Genomic DNA, 19,130 nt, shown 5'->3' with positions numbered 1-19,130 from the left:
TTTCACACAAACTGTAGGGGCCCTTTACTGTTGGTATATTACATTGCTACTGACACACTAACCAATGATTTCTCCATGAAATAATGTGAAAGGCATTACATTTATTTGGCAGATGCTTTTATCCTAAGCGACGTACAATAAGTGCATACTGAAGGGTATTGGAAAAACTACAACATACAGGTCCGATAAGGTACAATACTCACTATGAAACAGTTATCCATAGCCATGAACATCAAGTCAGGTTCACACAGTAAGACATTGAGACATTTCCGACTTTTGACATTGGTAATAGTATTAAACCAGGACCTGGAATTGAACCAGGATTGTCCTTCTTTGAAGGAGTGAAAACTGCATATTGGCGTATGCCTTAAACGGGGCGGGGACTTGTGTGTTGTGTTTGTGTTCTTAGGTGGGACTGGCTTCGACAAGGAGCGCTTGGTTGCCAATGAATTTACAGGGGATCTGGGCACACAGTACTGGGACATTGAGATGGTTTAGAGCCCTGCACCAAGGAGCTGAGGTGGCACAAACAAGCAGGAGGGACCAACCTGAGGAGGCAGATGGGGGGCCTCAGCGGACAGCCGGGTCCCCAAGGGCCCACAGCGACTGGGCCGCGTAGCGCCACGGGGATCTGCAAAACTGCCGGGGCGGCAGAAGTGTTCGCCCGCGCTCACGGTTCGAGAGGAAGCTGTGGCTTTGTCGTTAAATTGCTTATCTCTCCTCTGTTTATAATCTCAGGTTCCGGAAACCTTATGGACACATAAGATAAAAGAGATAAAAAGTAAATGGTTCCAAATTCAAAACAAAACAAAAACGTATATTCTACCGAGTTAATGAGGTCACTGTGCCACCCATATCTGATCCTGACATAGAGACAGAGAAAGTGGAGAGCCAAAGCAAATCTGAGTGCCAGCACACTCAACTGCAGGATATATATAATGGTAATCTCACATATTTATCACCAGTACCTTTAAAAATAATGCCATCTCATCCTCTCACCTTTCCAATTGAGGTAAATAACAGTTTTAAGCATTGCTTATTTTCATTCTTTCCGTTATATTTACAGAAGCAAATTTGCACTACCAGGAACCGCAATGTTCACTTGAAAGGGTGGCTGCCATAGTAAGTCTGCAGTATCTATCTGACCGTGTCTAGATTCAGCTGTCCACTGCAGTGGCGATTCTGAATAAATACCGCAGTATTCTATAGCTCTCAAGCATACGCAGGATGTTGCTTCAATTAGCGGTGGCTATCTTCAGAAGCACCTAATAGACCATGTCAAATTACTCAAGTTATTTCTCCCTGGGTAATGGTGTGTACAATAGTGTGAGTTTTTCAAGGGAAAAAGGTCATTTCACTGGATACGAAACGCTAATGTTCAGGAATATAGATGTATGGGGAATATTTTGGAACAACGGATGTCTGTAGATTTTAAATGGTTAATGTACAGTAAGCAGAAACTGTGGATATGTAATTAAGAGCACTGTTTTTAAGATTATTATATTAAAGAGTAAATATTGTTTTGGAAATAAGTGTGATTGACAACACTATGACTCAGTGCTTTGGAGGACACCACTATGACTGTCAGTGTTAACAATGCTATTATGTAGATAGCCAAACGAAACACTGTATGTGTGTACACTGAATGCAGGCATACATCAAAATGAGACATACTTGCATAACAACATGCGTGTTTTCAGATATAAATATGTGAGATAAATAAAGTTAGTTAATACCATAATGAAATCTTTATGAAATTCCTTGCGCTGGTCATCCATAGCCTTACTGAAAACCTGGTACTGGTCCACCTCTGCTCGCATCACTCTGTGCACCCCCCTGCCCCAACACACCCCCCAAATACAACTGAGCATCAAAAAAAAAATTTAACATACACCTGGTCAGGCAAAAAGACAAACTATGACGCACTGAATTTTCACTGCACTGATTGAAAAGATCAAAAATACGTGCATTCAGAGCAGAGGGATCCATAAAAGTAAAGCTTGTATCTGTCACAGACCCAGACATGCATGGGTGTAAGCTGCAGCGTTGCCTTGTGTGAGAGCGACACAAGCTGCACATCTGTGATTTCTGCTTAGCCGTGGGCTCCAGATTCTGTGTCTTGTGTGTGAGTCTGTCTCGGAGCCGGGAAAGGCACGCGGCCGTTCGCCGGTCTCTCGAGCCCCGGACGCCGTACGCATCAGCCCGCATCGTCGCTCACGTTTACTGCGGCCAGCCCGGGATGTAACTGCCACATTCCAACCCGGCTATAAAGCTAATGTTTTATGGTGGCATGAGGGAGTGTGGTCTGTCTTGCTGGAAAGTGGTCTTATGAAAAGCCCACGAGAAGGACAGCGGGATAGGCTCCAGATATTCAACAATGTATCATTGTTTCATTCGACAAGGTTGCCACCAATCACCACGTGGAGTTTTGCTTGACCATCTAGACTGACCATCACCACACCTGGACCCTCCTATTGATTGATCTCCCATTATTGTTATGCATGTTAACATCATGGTTGTGGATGTCTCCAAAAACTCTTTCTACATATCAGGTTTTACTATTCTATTAAAAATATGCTCTATGCATTAAACACACACGCAACTACTAACTCATGAAACATGACACAGAAAACATTTGTAGAACCTTGATGTGTTTTTAATAATTTACGAATGAGAGCCAATGGTTCGCTATGAGTCTCCTGTCCTGCTAACAGACCGTCAGCAGCCCCTCACTCCAGAGAGAGAGGGCCAGGTTGAGCTTGTCAGCGTCCTGCTCCAGCTGTAGATCGGCCACGAGGTGGCGCTCTCCACTCAGCAGCTGCTTGAGGGCAGGGAGGTGCGAGAGAGCAAAGCGCAGGCCCTGACTCTGAGAAAAACAAAAACAGAATGAACTCGGATCCACACACATCTCATAAAAAATCATTACATATCATAGAAAATACACTAAATATGTCATGATACTTTCCTGTGATCATTCCTAGCTTGTACCTACCACAAGTGGACGCTCAGGTAATCAATCTTTTATTACAAAGAATAAGAACACCTTATAATGCGTGTGTCCTGGTAAGCAAATCAAACATTCTTTGCATGGTTAATACACTTTCTCCACACCATGAGGCCCAAGACTGAGAGTCACATACCCCCTGTTTCTCTTCCTCTTCCTCTTCACCCTCATTTCCCATCATGTGCGTCTCCCTGCTATTGCTCAGGGAGTGCAAGAGGAAAACCACCAGCTCTACGGCCTCGTCCTAACGCGCATACACACACACACACACACACACACACACAAAGATCTGTCAGAGCTGCTGCAGGAAAAAAAGGTATTTGTAAGAAGATTGCGTGACAGAATTGTGCTCTCACCATTAATACACACTTACGGTTCTCTCCTCGCTGGGCTCCACCGTCACCAGGATGTGGTCTGTAAACCTCACACACACAAGGTCTCCAAGCGCAGGCATCTTTCCAGCTGGGAGGCACATATAGGCGCACACACGCACACGCACACGCACACGCACACGCACACGCACACGCACAAGCACAAGCACAAGCACAAGCACAAGCACAAGCACAGAGAGAAAAACGAGTCATTCATCCCACTGTGGTGAACGGGCAGAACACTACACAGGCCCAGACGCGTGACCGCAGGCGTTCCCTGACCTGGCGTGGCGGCCGAGTCGTCCTGCAGGAACGGGGGCAGCCTGCTGGAAACAAAGTCCCGCTTCATGCCCGCGGAGCGCGGCTCCAGCTGCCCCTGCTCCATCTTGTCCGCCAGGTCTCTCATGAAGGAGCACAGCTGCTTGGTAGTGCCAGGGGGCGGGCTGGCAAACTGGCATGGTGAAACCCCACAAGACAGAGATCAGAAACATATATATACACTCACCGGCCAGTTCATTAGGTCCACCTGTTCAACTGCAAACTGCACCCGTTAACGCAAATATCTAATCAGCCAATCACGTGGCAGCAACTAAACGCATTTAGGCATGTAGACATGGTCAAGACGATCTGCTGACGTTCAAACCAAGCATCAGAATGGGGGAAAAAAGGTGATTTAAGTGACTTTGAACGTGGCATGGTTGTTGGTGCCAGACCGGCTGGTTTGAGTATTTCAGAAACTGCTGATCTACTGGAATTTTCACGCACAACCATCTCTCGGGTTTACTGAGAATGGTCCGAAAAAGAGAAAATATCCCGTGAGCGGCAGTTCTCTGGGCGAAAATGGCTTGTTGATGGCAGAGGTCAGAGGAGAATGGCCAGACTGGTTCGAGCTGATAGAAAGGCAACAGTAACTCAAATAACCACTTGTTACAACCGAGGTATGCAGAAGAGCATCTCTGAACGCACACCACATCAAACCTTGAAGCAGATGGGCTACAGCAGCAGAAGACCACACCGGGTGCCACTCTTGTCACCTTATGAAGTGGCTGGTGAGTGTATATTTATCATATGAAAGCATTTGTGGAGGCATGAGATATTTCAGTAACAGCAGAGATACATATCAAAGCCTAACTGCTTTGAATATAAAATAATAAATCATGGCCATTCTCACACTAGGGTGTAAGAACAATAACTTGGCTTGATAACTCTTTTAACGATAAAAGCATTCAAGAGAGGAACACTGAGATTGTATTATAATAACCAACTCGTTTTTGTCCTGTGATGATCTTCAAAAGCAAATAATTAATGTGTGGGTTATAATATAAAGCCTGCCTGGACATGTTTCAGAATGACTGTTCTGCAAAAAAACAAAAAAAAAAGGCAAGAAAATCAGTGTGTTCTATAAAAACAAACACATAAAAAGAGGAGAGACTTCAGGTATTAAATGTCTACATACCAATGGATGTACTAGGATATATAAATGTTGGATGATATTATGAACAATAAAAAGATTTATATGCTTAAATTTACACATATAGTCGCTGAGCATTGCTTTTGTAATGTCATATTCAAGCACAGTGTTGGTGGGTTGGTTTGCTGTGTTACTGCAGAGAGAACAGCAATAACAGCACGTAGGTGGCAGGGCTGGAGAGAGCCGACTGACCGTTAGGAGCTTCCTGGGCAGGCCCGCTCTCATGGTGATGTCACTCTTCATCGAATCAAACAGGAAGCTGGGAAATACGTCCAGCAGGAAGTCCCCCCATGACCTGGGACACAATGAGAAAGAAGAAAACACAACATGTAGCCTAATTAATGAAGTAAGGTTTCCTTCCAGTGTGAATTCTATAGAGCACTATTTCAATACTGCACCACTTTCAGGGGGTCCAGGTCTTATGCGCTAAAACTGCAACACAACTAGATACAGCTATGTGTTTCACATAACACAAACAAAGGTGTGTGAAAGAAAGTACTGTGTTGTTCTGACAACCACGAAAAACAACAGGTAGTGGACACATCAAAAAAAAATTTCAGGCAGACAAGAGAAATAAAATGCATTAAATCTGCTTCTCAAATTTGTGACCGCATTCACTTCAGATCAAACAATTTATAACCGGATCAACTGTTGATGTATGCAACAAAAAAACAACAAAAATGAATTCTGGTAGCGAACTGAATTTTATATTGTTAGTTTAGTATGGTTGCAGGGTTACACCCACGGGTCCCACGTACGTCTTCTGGTAGGTGCTGATGGTAAGATGGGTGGAGTGATCCACCCCCACTGGCGTGTCAGCCTGGTGGATCGTTCCTCTGGGAAAATAAAGCAGATCTCCTGCCTGTGGGGGGAAATAATGAAATGGAACACCATTCACTTCTCAGGACCAACTAGATTTACAGCATCGCTCCACTGAGTAGTCTGAGTATGCATTGGATGAATACATTGCCATGCAAAAAGACTGCAGTCAGTGGCCTATATTTGGGACCAGGGAGATGCTGTCTCTGTGTCTGTGAGACTCTGGAGCATTTGAAGCAAAACTTCTGGTTTATTTCACTCAGTGTATCAGGGTTCTTCAACACATCATTCATGAGGACTAGCAAAGGTTTAAAGATCCTACTGTATGTTTCCTAGTTATAGAATCATATAAGCAAAAACAGTATGTGTATGTGATGAAAGATATAGACATATCTCCCCTGATCCCATATATTTCATAGCAATGCACAGTGAAAAGTTGACGCAACATGGCAGCACACTCTGCATGGGAATTTCAAAAGCCTCAGGCATGTTTTTTGTGGTCAGCTTATATTACAAGATGCAAAGTGACATAACGGTTCCTGCCTACTTTAACAAACACTGTACAGTACAGTGTGCTGATAGCTGCAACTTGTTTTTAAGTCTCTGAATGACGGATATGTGTTGCACTGTGGGTGACAATGTGAATTCCCCCAATAGGGATCAATAAAGTATGACAAACAATCAAAAAAAAATCTTAAACTATGCATTGTCCAGTTATATTGTTTTGACAATGAAGAATCATCATTGCCTTTTTAATGTAAATTTGTTCACAAATTTGTTTACAAAACAATGCTTAAATAAACCAAAACAGAAAAAACTAATTTCATGTCAAAAATTAGTATTTAGGAATCTACAGGACAGTAGAAACTGCCCGGCATAAGATTAAGTGCTTTAAAAACAGTTACGGGCCAACCGTTCACTGCAACAGGTGGCATTTGTTAATGTGACTAGCTGAGCAGTTGTGTAGTAGGCGTGTGAAAGGGTTTGTACTCAGACTTGACCCTCAGCACTGCACCTTAAGTGTGATGTCATGAGTGGGACTGCCAATCCGCTCCTCTGGCTCCAGGCTGTATTCACGGGCCAGGGGAACTGTGGGCTGATAGAGACGCCAGTGTTTCTCCCCCTCCAGCTGCAGGACGAAGACCTGTGGCAGGCAGGGCACACAATGTGTCAAAGACGAGAGACAAAGGTGCTGGGAGAATTAAAGCATCAAGGGGACCTCCATTCAAAAAAAGAACTAGAATGGGATAGAATGGTAAATTTAGAGTATTTCTCTTTTGGTTCCTGTTTGAAAACTGCATCATTTTTTCTGTCACTTGAATTTAAAAAGGCAGAGCCCTTAATATAGATACATCTGAGCAATACACTATGGGCTTACTGGTTCTGTGGCTGCAAGGCCTCTCTTTTTTAAGGGGCAGAGAACCGTTTTTGTATCCAGGGCTTATAGCAGTCACCAAACTGATTTGAAACCAAGGCATTCAGCTGAATTCAAATACATTAATACAAAACAATAACCTTGAAAAACCACACCCCTGGATCCTAAGAACAGTCAGTGCACCATCAAAGAGGGAGAGTTTGAAGCCAGACAGCCAGCAATCACAGCTCAGTTGTGTTTATAAACTCAGGCCATTGTCTTTTTAAAAAGCAAATATTAAAAAGCAAGGACTTCTGAAACAGGGACCAAACAAAAGATGCCATTCTTTTCCCATTCTCTAAGATCATATTTTTATCCCAGTGGAAGATGTTCCATTTAAGACTCTCTTGTCCCTCGACACCACACCTCAACATCGTCGTAATGAGGCGGAAGCCCCTGGGACCCCTGCGGTGTGATGTATACGTTTGACCCAACCAGGGCGCCGAAGAAACACTCAAGCTTCTCCTGGATCTGCCACAGCTCGTCCTGAACACAAAGTAAATGAAAATCCTTGAAGCCCACAAAATTAGAAAACTAGAGTTTCCACAAAGGTAAAGTGATTAAAGCCATCTGCCTGCTTAAAAACTAAGGATAAGTGTATAAACACTCTTCTAATTCTCACCTGGAACCTCTGTGGCTGGTGGAACTGTATAGTAACTTTCTTCTGGTCAAAATCTTTCTTCAGGTGGCTGTGGTTTACACGGCCCTGCTTGCTTATCACCTTCTTCTTGCCGTTGACACATCGGCACAGGATGACGTCCCTGTCATACTCAATACCCTGTGCGCACAGTGCCTTCAGGTCAGAGAGTTGGAAGAGTGACCGGTAGTAGGTGGCCAGTCCAGGGTCTGACCTCTGGAGGTGCAGGGGCTTCTTTTCCCAGTACTCCTGGAAGAACTCCTGCAGGCCCAGGGGTGCGATCAGGCTCTCAAACAGGCTGGTGGGGCTGGTGAAACTGAGGGGAGGAGGCACGCCGTTGGGGTCAGTTTTCCTCTGCTTTGAGGGGACCTCCTCCCCCTCCGCTGCAGCTGGGTTCCCTTTCTTAGGCATCAGTGGCTGAAAGACATGATTTTGTTGTGTACTTTGTTTGACCCCAATACACTTGATTTCCACCTGTCAATAAATGGCTAACAAAAAAATGTCTAATTAATTGTAAATTAGATCGGGCTAGTGACTGTTGGATGTCACTGGTACTAACTACCTAAAGAGCAAAACAAACTCTTATTTGTCAAGATTTATGCTGCACAGCCCAGATTTGTCCTCTGTTCTATATGTAGATTAAAAAAACAATCAATTAATCATTAAATCACACAAGATTTTAAAAACTGTATCTTAATTGTTTCTGTATTTGACAAATCACAACAATCACATTTCATTAGTATTAAAAAAGTCAAAAAGGACCAAGGTTGCATTCCATTTGTAGCTATGGAAAATTGTCTGAGAAATGCACTTCAGAGAACCCAGAGTGGTCAAAAGAGAAGCCGATTTTTGTGCCTTCTATGCATTGCATCAGTGTGATGTGGATGTCAGTAAACAGGAAGACAGGCTCATGTGCAAATATCACACAATTAAACAAGCTTTAAATGGCCTATCTAGTATGACCTGAATAAACTTCCTGCATACGCTGCAAACATTAATTAGGGAAACAACACACAAAATTGAAACTCTCTCGAAAGGATGCAGTTGCCGTGAACTTTAGGGTTCATATTGTGCACAATGCAACAAGGTAAGCTGTTGGGAACTTTGGCATTGATGTTAAATCTAATTTCCCAGGTACATGGCCATTTAAGCATTCCAGCAAACAGAACACTGGATTGATTTCTGTAACTTTGTTGCGGTGGATGAGCATAATCTACAGTGGTGTCATCACAAGATTACTATTTTTACTCCAATCTATGACAGAGGTGTAAAGTTAATTCTGGAGTTCACTAGAGTGAACTGGATTTCAGTTGAGGATTATATCATAAGAAAATGTTTCAACATTGAAGGAGTGTCAATAGTGATCAGTATCCAAACAGAACTCCAGAGTTGCATGAACGGATACTCAAATGTAGTCCTCAAGGCCAGCAGTAATCATAGTTTACATCCATCCCATCTAATCAGGAATGATTTAAACCTGGCTGATTTCAATTTCTGGCCAATCAGTGGCGTTAATCGATTAATTAACGACCGGGCAGAAAAAATAGACCAGCAGGACTAAGTACTGGCCTCGAGGGCCATATTTGAGTATCCCTTTCTTTTCTTTTTTTTTTTTTTAGCTTTTAATAATGCCTACTTTACAGCCAAGAATTGGTAAAACTATGGAAAGGGCTATCCCTAAAAAACTGATTAAACTAGTACAGTAAGTCAACACGGAAATAGCCAGTATTTCAACCCGATAATGGCTAGAAATCTATAGCCAGTAAATTATTTTAGGTACATCCAGAAGATTAACATTTTATAGCTCTATTAAACTTGAGTGGCTTTCAAAAACAGAATACAAATAATCGCTAGGTCTTGCATATCACAATAATATAATTCAAGTACGCATTAAAGTCCATTGATGCGAATACATTACAAGAGAAGCTGAAAATGCCAGCTAACTCACTGTACTCACAGTACTTCTAGGTTCTTCGCAGTACACATGCGACTTGTTCTACCGCTACCATAATAATGTCAGACTGGAAACAAATCTGTTTTAGAAGGTTCCGGGTTCTTCGCACCATGGCTTGCAATACGTCGAAGTTATATTATCTGTTAAAATAGTATTTTTATAAAGAAAATACTCAACATTGCATTAAACTGACTGATTGCACTTTCAATTCTTATGGGATTATTTGTGACAACGCTTTACTTGGCTGTCCTATTATTCTCACATCACTGACCAAAACCCGAAGTTACGTGCCTACTTTTAAACCAATGTGAAACACGATTGAAATATTCTATCGTTTAATATTAACAATATTAATCAAATATTTATCTTAACGCAGCTATTTTTGTTTATTTCAATAATTATGTTCTATGTGTATGCATTCTAATCTCCGAATAATGCTGATGAAAAAGACCACTTCCGCTTTGCCTTTGGTGAAATAGTTCTTAAATGCAGCTTAAAAAACTATTTCACTATCACGCTAACTAGGTGGCTGGAAAAAAATGCTTGCTACTAACATATTTATTAAGACGTTTGGCAAGAACTGATGATAGTTTATACTGGGGAAAAAATATCAACCGGAAAAATCTTTCCAATACAAGCCATTCAATAGTCACAATGACGTTTTCTGCAGACGTAGGGGCGTTTACATCTTGTTTTCCAAGTGTTAAGTTCAGGTAATTAGAAAACAGTACAATTAGAAACATGTTAAAGTTTAATACTACTTACTGTGACTGCAATGTCCTCTCAAAAGTTAAATTACAATAGCTACAAAGTGCATTTAAAAAACAAGCAAATTATCAACACAACATAATTAGTTTATTGATTAAAAAATATGGTTGGATGTGAGAGTAATTATTTATACATGAATAATACACCAATTTATTCAACAAAGATGGGCAGGCAATAAACCCACAGTCCCCACTATGGCCAACTTCAAAAATACAACAGTATTCTCCTGTTTTATTTTAATTGAGTGATAGATGGTTGATAGCAATTTAAAATGCATTTTGCAGTGGCCCTGTGCACATAAGACCAAAATAGCACCGAATGGGAATTCACGTAATTCTACGTATGCACTTATGTACCTTGTTGTGTTGTATCAAGATCAAGAAGTGTAAATTAAAACTGTTCTACTTCAAAATGCCAAGCTATATCTTGTGATTTACAGTAATCGTTTCCCCCAATTTAATGGTTCTCCATAGTAAAACATAGTTCAGTATCTCTCATTTTCATTTTCAAACATTTACAGGTGATTAAGTAACAAATGACAAGGACATTGTTACAAGTGCTCATGAAAGAAGTAATATTAAATTATGAAATAAAAGATCCCTTCACTATACTAATGAGAAGTTCCATCTAAGACAAGCAGGAAAGTTTCACGAGTGAGTCTGAGGGAGGAAAAAAAGTCTATAGGTTCCTCTCCGTCTGAAATGCTGATGTCACATGGAAGCAGGGCGGCTGTGCCTGCCTGGGTGTCACCACACCCACGGTGAGGAGTCTAGATGAAGCCACTGAGCTTCAGACATCAGGCTTCCTCCTCCTCCACTATGCAGATCTGCGGCGGTCTGTCACTGCGCCGCGTCTGTACACCCAGAATGGGAGCTCATCTCTGGGAACTCCAGCTTCTCACACTCCGTCAGCTTCAGAGGCAATAGCTGGCAAATCTCGTTGGGGTCCGTGAATAGAGCAGGGGAAACATGCTGCAAGAAAAGTGTGGTCAACACAAAAGGTTGGGGGGGGGGGGGGAACTTCAATTCACCTGACAGTGATAAATTCTCCTTAAAGCTAGGGTAATGAATATTAATGAATAAACTATGGCAATGCGTAAAACTGTGGGAGCCTGATCTATAGGTCACTTCTGATTTCGCGTATGAGGTATGGGTTGTATTAGAATGGTTTTTGGTCTGATTATACTAACTTTTCATTGAATTATATGTACAGATATTCAAGCGATGGTAATCAAGAAAATCCATATGAGACATAATATCTGTGCCTTCGGTCCTTATAACAGTTAGGTATGAGTATATAACCAAAGCTTCCTCAGTGCGCAGAGTGCTGGTCCGAGCTTCACACATTTACTGCCGTGAGCAGCACTGTCATTATACAAATTATAGCCCAGTTAACAGTCAAACGGACCATTTAGCACACTCTGCCGTAACAAGGTGCAGAGATGCAAAATCTTACCTGTAGTGCTGAAACTTTGCTTTCTCGAGTCGTGAACTCTCTCAGCATATAATCCTTACCAGCCTGCAAGCAAAATTAACTGTTCTACGTTAACCTGTATGCCGGTATCCATTAATTAATTAAACTGAATATGAACACAATCACACAATGCGTAGTACTGCACAAAGTTTCAATTGTTCAATAAACCAGTTTGTGGAGTAGTTAGATTTTAGATACGTCACATTAACAACATTTTTTTTGTCATTTTTTAACTAGTGGCTATGGCTGGTTCCATAGGGACTACTTGCCTCATGATAAAGCCGAGTGTCGTTGATTCGGATTAACACCCCATCGACCCGCAAGAAGAACCGCAGCAGCACAAAGAAACCGGTGGGCATCACTCTCTTTAAAGGAAGAAAAGGGAACACAGTCGATGTCAACCAAAAGTAGTTCCCGACCTTTAAATTTATGATCTGCCCAACCTTAAATACTGCACATATAAAATTGGGAAAGGGGTTAGGACTAAAGACCATACAGTTCTCTGTGTAATGCCTACATTAATTCATGGTTTGAATGAATGAAGTTCACATATTTTCTCTGACAATCTCAACCTCCCTCATCATGTATTTTTTGCTGTATTCAGACAGGTATAAAGCAAAGACGCAAGCAATCAATTCATAGGAAAATATTGGGGATGACATGTCTCCCTCTCTCCCTTTAAACCTATGTGTGTGGTTGGCACCCATTTGTTCTTATTTCTAAATTGTCGTGAACCTATTAACCACATATTGAAATTAAAAATAAATAAAAATGAGTCATTAAATTTGACTATGAGACATTGCGGCGGGGGGGGTTTGGGGGAGACCAAATGGACCACGCCACTCGCCAGGTTGTTACTCACGATCTTAACACTGATCATGGAGACGCCGTGGTCATGGAGCTCGTCCTCAAAAAGCAAAACGTCCTCAAAGAACATGATCTGCTCTCGTGCTTTTAGCCGCTCCATATCGATGCGCTCCGTTGTGGGCACCACCTGAATGTGAAGAGGGGAAAAACTGATTTACTACACCAAAATAATGCACAAATGGTGATGTAACTGCTATTTTTGGTGCCCATTTGAAGGTTTTTACGCAGTTAAGAGGAAAATACTGTATGTATTACCTTCATCTTCACTGCGTCCCCTAGTAAGGTTCCTTTGTAGTCTGTGGTATATGTCCAGTCATAGCGTTTCACCACCTCTTTGGAGTGCTCTGAATCAGCTCTTTATGTATTCCAAAGAGAAGAGACGTGCCGATGTGTAACAGATTTTTAAAATGAAGTTTGACAGTAACAGTCTCACTGTCTGAAGTAATTCTAACCCCATGAAGTTTGACAGTAACAGTCTCACTGTCTGAAGTAATTCTAACCCCATGAAGTTTGACAGTAACAGTCTCACTGTCTGAAGTAATTCTAACCCCATGAAGTTTAACAGTGACAGTCTCACTGTCTGAAGCAGGAGCTTACCTGCTCTCCTGCCATTCCTGAGCACAGGCCACTTTTACAGATTCCTGCAGGTTGTTGACGCATTTCAGGGCGTCGATGGCGTTGAACTCGATCCCAAAGTTGTCCGTATGCTGAATGCGCAGCACATTGTCCCCGAAAAGCATCTCGGGCAGGGCAGGCATGTGCATTTCTTCAGCTAGACTGAGGCCGTGCAGCGAGAACAAAAATTACATATCGTTCTGACAGCCCAAAAGTGGCCTGGAGTTATGATCTGTCAGCTCATGCAATTCATTCTCATGCCAGTTCTTAAGGCGAACACATCAGAAATGTACAAGCAAAATGTTAACCAAGTCAGTTCACAAAGGAAGACGAATGTGTGGGGAAACATAACAGTGAAATGTATTTATGTTATTAATGAACTGCTACTTTCTCAATGGTTTCCTTACAGCAGCATGCTTAGGGGGAGACACTTACCGCTCAATGTCTTTAGATTTCATGATGTGGGTTTTTTCTGCCGTAACCTTCCATGGTCCAAATGTAAAGTCTTGCTTACTACTTTTAAATCCATGGGACATCATGGCTGACAAACGGGCCAGCAGACTCTGAAAGCACATACAATTAAATTCAATAAAAATCTTCTGTTTGTGATAACAAATTACGGTAGGTAGCCACAAGGGAACTTACAATTAGTGAGATTGCTTTCCTGCAATCTTGTTGGTTTTAGAAAATTTCTTTCCAGTATTGTGTCAGTTCAATGGCTGACTTGGTTGAACTGCTACCTCCCAAATTAATCCCCACCTATACAAAATTATAACTTCTCAGAAGTAGTGTCTGACTATTGGTTTATTAACAAAACACGTCCTTTGTATGTGGATCACATCAGTGTGTCAACCTGGTTAGTCTTATAGTACAACCTCACTGAAGTGGTAGCACCCGCCTCACTTTTCTCTGTACAAGGGAAAAGTGAAGGGATATGCATTTATCATAGGTTCATTGTCTGTCTATCATAGCTTAACAGTCAGATTTACAAATGTCCCAGTCATCATTCATTTTCTTACAGCAGAGAACTAAGTAGGCGTTAGCAAACATGGCTTGGCGTCTATTGAAGCTACCGTAAATGCTGCAATCTATCTCTAAATCTCATAAACTGAAAACTTATAGCTTCACATGTTTAAAAGTCATTGCATCACCTGCAGTACTAGAGACTTAAATTGCCAACAGTGGGTTGAAAGACTTCAAAAGACATACTGAGACACTGCAATCTAGCAAAGCCAAAGCCTAGTTTATCATCACTACCTGGGAAACATCCTGGCTATATAGTAGCTTGCCTGTGCATGTGAATTGGATTTAATTTTTTCTATGATTGTTATTTTAGCAATAGTTTGCCAGCTTCCTATAAGCCTACAAAGATTGTGGCCAGACTCACCTGCATCTGTGGTGCATTTGAAAAGTGAGTAAGAGAAGTGATTTTTTAATATGATTTAATCTTTTCAATAAAATCAATTAAAAAGCAATGAGGGGAAGGGGGCAGGGTGTTGCAATGCAGCTGCCTTAAGTATGAAAAATGCCATATATAAAATTTTAATGAATCCAACTTGATAAGCATCAACAAAGAATTATATGGATATGGCAGCAGAAAGCAGAGGATATTGTATGCTATGCTGCATTTATGAAGAGACTGTCAGTCGAAACATATTAAATTGAAAGTAATTAACATTTGGCACAAAGCCATATTTATTTTTTCCCTGGATTTCCCTCTGTACTGTATTCTTGGTCATCAACTGCAGGAGACTTCCTCGCCTACCAGGCCATTTGAGATTACTGAGCTCACTAGGCATCTCATAATGATGTTTCAAACGGATGGTTTTGGTAAGCCTACGGTTCGGCCTATGTCTCTGACTCCCCCCCCCCCCCCCCCCCCCTCACCCTCATCCTCATTATTGCTTTCTTGACTTTAACTGGCACAACTCCGTTCCTTAAGCTGACCAACGCCAACAGCACACTCAAAATGAAATCAAAAGCCTAGAAACAAGACTAGATACTGAAAGCTCCCTTATACTAGATCTGGTTCCAGAAAAGAAGCAATTCAACACACCTGACTAATCAGAAACACCCGTGAAGCCATTAAATACAGTATTTGGCACAGAGGTACAAACAAATAACGCATCGTACTATTCCGTTTGGGTCGTTTAAAATAAAGGCTATTTTCATAATAGTTAAGCCAGCAAGGACAGGGAGGGACGTTGAAGTATGTACCAATCTTTACTAAGACGGAGAGTACATGTGTTTCTGGGAAGAGAAAGGATGGAATGGGGCAGGTAATGTCTCCACGAAACCCCCTTGAAATGCCGAGAGATCAAATTCGTTTTGAAAAATCAGACTGTTTGAAAGTTACAACGATACATATACAATACATGTAGCTCGCTGAGTTTGAGGAGGCAGAATGTGCAGTTGCGGACTACGCTTTCAGACATGCACTCCAGTTTTAACATGACATCAGCAAGGCAGACACCTTGCAGAACACAGTAATTCCTCTCATTCGACTACCAAGTGGTTACTAAACACTGTCTAACATTGTTCAAGCTAGTAGTTGCAACTGCTTGTTAAAATTACCTACAGCTAGCTAAAACATTCTCTTTAAAATCCCGTATAACTAAAAAGACAAGTTCACTTAAAACAGCAAAGTGTTCATTAGAAACATTTTATTTCACCCAAAACAGCGATCAAAGGGTGCAACCTACCTCGTCTTCTGTTTATATTCGCACATAAGCTGTTTAATAAAAACTGATTATGTAGCGCTAAGTAGGCTATCTCTTCACAGAGCTTCAGAAAATGGCCTCCGATGCAACCACAATTTTCAGTTGGTGGTTCCGTCTCTCCATTAGGTGATTGTTTTTTCAGTAAACGTCATTTATTCTATGTATTTCATTTATATAATTTAAAATAACGCAATATTCCATGGCATGTGAATGATAACATAAAGTTTAAAGTGTATCAATAGGAATTAAACTTTCAATTAAAAACTGAGTACAATTTTACATCAGTCCATCTTTGAAATGCGTTCGGAAGGGAAACGGAGGTGAAAAAAATGTTTCTGAAGGGTAATTTTCGGGGGGTTTCGGATATTATCCAATTATTTATACTGTATATTTTCGATTGGTTTGGGCAGTTTTGTGTTCAAAGAAGGATATTGCATGTACTTACAGGGGATTTTGACGTATACTGTACTATGGCTGCTAATGGAACCGGCTTTTGGAGTCAAGAAAATGCACTTGAAGCAGCAGCGATTTTGTTTCATTGCATTACATTTATTTGGCAGACGCGTTTGTCCAAAGCAACGTACTTCATACCAGCTTTTCCGAAGGATGTGCACATGAACATAATTTCATAGCGTTTATTAACAGTCATAAACATAGACGTCAGGTTTGTGCGGGTACCCTACTTCTAATGGGCAGAAATCAGCTCCAGCAGAAATTGAAAGCAATAGCGAATTCAATTTCAAACCATTGCGATTTCGAATAGCGAAATACAAATTCACGTTATGGAATTCATATTAATTTTTAATATAATAATTCAGTTTACGCATTGCAAAATAAAAATTGAAAAAACTCAAATTATAGTCTACTGGTCAAATTTCTGCTGGCACTCATTTCTGCCAGTCATTTTTCAGGAACTAGCCTAGTTCCCACCGAAAATGGGACCTATATAAATTTCAAAGAACGATTGGGTAATAAGCCGCTGGGGTCTTAACTTTGCTTTACAAGCTGCTGCTTACTCTAACCCTTTGTAGAGTATGCTTTTTTGGAATGTTATTTATTTATTTAATTCTAAGTCAGTGTTCTAGAACGCCATTACTTTCAGTTTCCTGCAGTGATTGTTACATCGGCATTAGAATGTTCAGTTAAGAATGTCTGCATGTAGTCAATTTTTGAATTTCTTTTCATTTTTGGATTTTCATAGCACAATCGTGTGGATGGATTGGCTGGAAATTGCAAGAGAAAAAAATATAATGATGGCTGACATTATTCATGTTTGTTTGTGTCACAGCAGCTGCTAGGATGATAGTGGAAAATGTAGAATATGTTGGTGAAAATTTTGATGCAGAGATTTTCACATTTTGTTCTACCAGATAAATTACACCCATTAATATCTCAACTGTGAATTTAGAAGCCGTCATGTGCTTTAAAAAAGTAAGTTGCTAACAAGTGGCTATGTTATGCTATGTCCAACACAATGTCCTGGTATATTGTCAGAGAAAAACTACACTTTGAGTTGTATTTTATGAATGTGCTCTATGATACTTAGTTCTGTTTTCATGAATGCTCAGTTGATGTGAAAGGGATAGTCACAGTCCAAAGTGCCTTGTGGCTATTGGCATTCTGGTCATTATGGACTGGAACTATGAAGGACTTGCTGTGACAGTTGCTCTGTGATGTTGTTTATGGGAGTGCAATTATTATTGTCAATATTTTGATTAGTATTCACAAATGCAAGCATGTACATATACACGTGCATTGTGCTGCCAAGGATAGCCAACATTAATGTTAGTGAGCTGTGGCATACTGTCACAAACAGAATGGATGATTAACAGATAGAGATGGGATCAAAGCACAGAAAGCGCCACGGCAGGGGTTTAAATCCCCAACCGCAAGGGTGTCTGTTTACGGCTTCAGAGTCAATAGCCCTATGGTCTGCACCACAGATCTCACTGTGGAGTTTAATTGTAACGTGATCTGGCATTTTCCACACAGACAGCAGTGCAGCTGAGTAAATGTGCACTGTGCGGTCTTATGGTACACTAGCCAACGACCCAGCTTCTATTTCTGGCAGTACAAGCCGCACAGCATATTAGAGGAAAGCTAGTGAGTAGCTCAGGGCTGCTTATGAAGCAGTTACTTGACATCACCCAATATAGCTGCAGCTGATTACTCAGGTAATGACATAGCCTAGACTCTGATACAGGGCTCAGCTTTCTCACATGAACTACTTGGGATCCAAGTATGAGATTCACAAAAAAAAAGAAAAAAAAAGAACGACTTCCTGGTGGATGAGTGATTCTCACATGGTTTTCAGTGGGCATGAGACACAGCCTATACATAATGTGCAGGCAGGCCAATTCTTTGGAAACCCAGTTCATTTACACCATAGCCTCTGGGTCAGGGGTTCTCATAGGAGAGTTGCTATGTAATCAAAGACCAAACCTCAGGAAGCAGAGGGCAGATTATGGATCACGTATATGCTGAGCCATTTTCAGCTTCACAGATCCACGTGAGAGGACTGAAATTGTTTTTGTCAGCTGTCCTAAAATATTTTTATTATTTAAATATTTCTTCTGAAGGTAACCCTATGTGTATCTGCCTTAGCTTATCTTTGAGTCAGTCAAAAATGGGTTTGTAGACACAATTGGTGATTTTTTATAACACAGTGCAAAAAGTATGGTTTTCCTTGTAGTTTTATCACATACTGTGCATAGGTATATAGGTGGAGGGTGGGTTGCAGTGGATGATACAATGCAAATGTGAGGGTAAAGCAGCCATACCACCATGTACCATGCTCCTACCCAATGGCTGAAGCTAAGCAAGTGTGGGCATGGTTAGTATTTGCATCAGAAACCTCTAGGGAAAACCAAGTTGCTGCTGGAAGTTCAGCTGTTGGGCCAGTAGAGGGTGATCTTCCCTCTGTTCAAATAACCCCCAGTGCCCCAGTACAGTTTAAAATAAGAAAATGATGCCACTAATTAAATCCAGAATTGGCCTATTGGCTTAAATCATATTCT

The 19,130-nt window shown here is 41.2% G+C and overlaps 3 protein-coding genes across 7 annotated transcripts in view; 1 reads left to right on the top strand and 2 right to left on the bottom strand.

Annotated features, from left to right (window-relative positions):
* The window catches only part of LOC135263319 (uncharacterized), a 39,409-nt gene extending 37,663 nt beyond the window's left edge, over nucleotides 1-1,746 (top strand). For all 3 annotated transcript variants that reach the window (XM_064351202.1, XM_064351203.1, XM_064351204.1), the window contains one exon: nucleotides 410-1,746. In XM_064351202.1, the coding sequence (XP_064207272.1) occupies nucleotides 410-498 (89 nt within the window). In that variant the 3' untranslated portion in view covers nucleotides 499-1,746. The remainder of the gene's footprint in view (nucleotides 1-409) is intronic.
* An 888-nt stretch (nucleotides 1,747-2,634) lies between these two features.
* On the bottom strand, nucleotides 2,635-9,831 carry riox2 (ribosomal oxygenase 2). Of its 2 annotated transcripts, none has more exons than XM_064351205.1 (10): nucleotides 9,674-9,831; nucleotides 7,702-8,133; nucleotides 7,446-7,565; nucleotides 6,681-6,809; nucleotides 5,605-5,708; nucleotides 5,039-5,141; nucleotides 3,658-3,826; nucleotides 3,378-3,466; nucleotides 3,141-3,248; nucleotides 2,635-2,866 (listed from the first exon to the last, which is right to left on the bottom strand). In XM_064351205.1, exons 2-10 carry the CDS (start codon nucleotides 8,125-8,127, stop codon nucleotides 2,708-2,710), a joined length of 1,407 nt encoding a protein of 468 aa, XP_064207275.1. In that variant the 5' UTR covers nucleotides 8,128-8,133; nucleotides 9,674-9,831; the 3' UTR covers nucleotides 2,635-2,707. The 2 variants fall into 2 exon arrangements, with proteins under 2 accessions (XP_064207275.1, XP_064207276.1); XM_064351206.1 differs by having other exon boundaries at nucleotides 9,665-9,795.
* An 836-nt stretch (nucleotides 9,832-10,667) lies between these two features.
* Nucleotides 10,668-16,252, bottom strand: tiprl (TIP41, TOR signaling pathway regulator-like (S. cerevisiae)). Of its 2 annotated transcripts, none has more exons than XM_064351207.1 (8): nucleotides 16,096-16,252; nucleotides 13,829-13,956; nucleotides 13,376-13,555; nucleotides 13,034-13,133; nucleotides 12,774-12,905; nucleotides 12,181-12,276; nucleotides 11,894-11,956; nucleotides 10,668-11,409 (listed from the first exon to the last, which is right to left on the bottom strand). In XM_064351207.1, exons 2-8 carry the CDS (start codon nucleotides 13,930-13,932, stop codon nucleotides 11,278-11,280), a joined length of 807 nt encoding a protein of 268 aa, XP_064207277.1. In that variant the 5' UTR covers nucleotides 13,933-13,956; nucleotides 16,096-16,252; the 3' UTR covers nucleotides 10,668-11,277. The 2 variants fall into 2 exon arrangements, with proteins under 2 accessions (XP_064207277.1, XP_064207278.1); XM_064351208.1 differs by lacking the exon at nucleotides 16,096-16,252 and adding an exon at nucleotides 14,039-14,152.
* Nucleotides 16,253-19,130: the final 2,878 nt, after the last annotated feature.

Source organism: Anguilla rostrata, chromosome 9, assembly GCF_018555375.3.
Source record: "Anguilla rostrata isolate EN2019 chromosome 9, ASM1855537v3, whole genome shotgun sequence".
In the NCBI taxonomy this organism is placed as follows: Eukaryota; Metazoa; Chordata; class Actinopteri; order Anguilliformes; family Anguillidae; genus Anguilla; species Anguilla rostrata.
Note: the sequence above shows the minus strand (reverse complement) of the source record. Positions and strands in the feature narration are given on the sequence as shown.

What these genes read in the sequence shown, in the direction of transcription:
- riox2 (XM_064351205.1), bottom strand. Translation starts at nt 8,127, where the DNA reads ATGCCTAAGAAAGGGAACCCAGCTGCAGCGGAGGGGGAGGAGGTCCCC. An exon ending in ATCAGCACCTACCAGAAGAC is followed by an intron (nt 5,142 to 5,604) that starts GTACGTGGGACC and finishes ATTGTGTCCCAG; the next exon opens with GTCATGGGGGGACTTCCTGC. An exon ending in TGCCCAGGAAGCTCCTAACG is followed by an intron (nt 3,827 to 5,038) that starts GTCAGTCGGCTC and finishes TCACCATGCCAG; the next exon opens with TTTGCCAGCCCGCCCCCTGG.
- tiprl (XM_064351207.1), bottom strand. Translation starts at nt 13,932, where the DNA reads ATGATGTCCCATGGATTTAAAAGTAGTAAGCAAGACTTTACATTTGGA. An exon ending in CAGGAATGGCAGGAGAGCAG is followed by an intron (nt 13,134 to 13,375) that starts GTAAGCTCCTGC and finishes GAATACATAAAG; the next exon opens with AGCTGATTCAGAGCACTCCA. An exon ending in CCATGATCAGTGTTAAGATC is followed by an intron (nt 12,277 to 12,773) that starts GTGAGTAACAAC and finishes CTTCCTTTAAAG; the next exon opens with AGAGTGATGCCCACCGGTTT.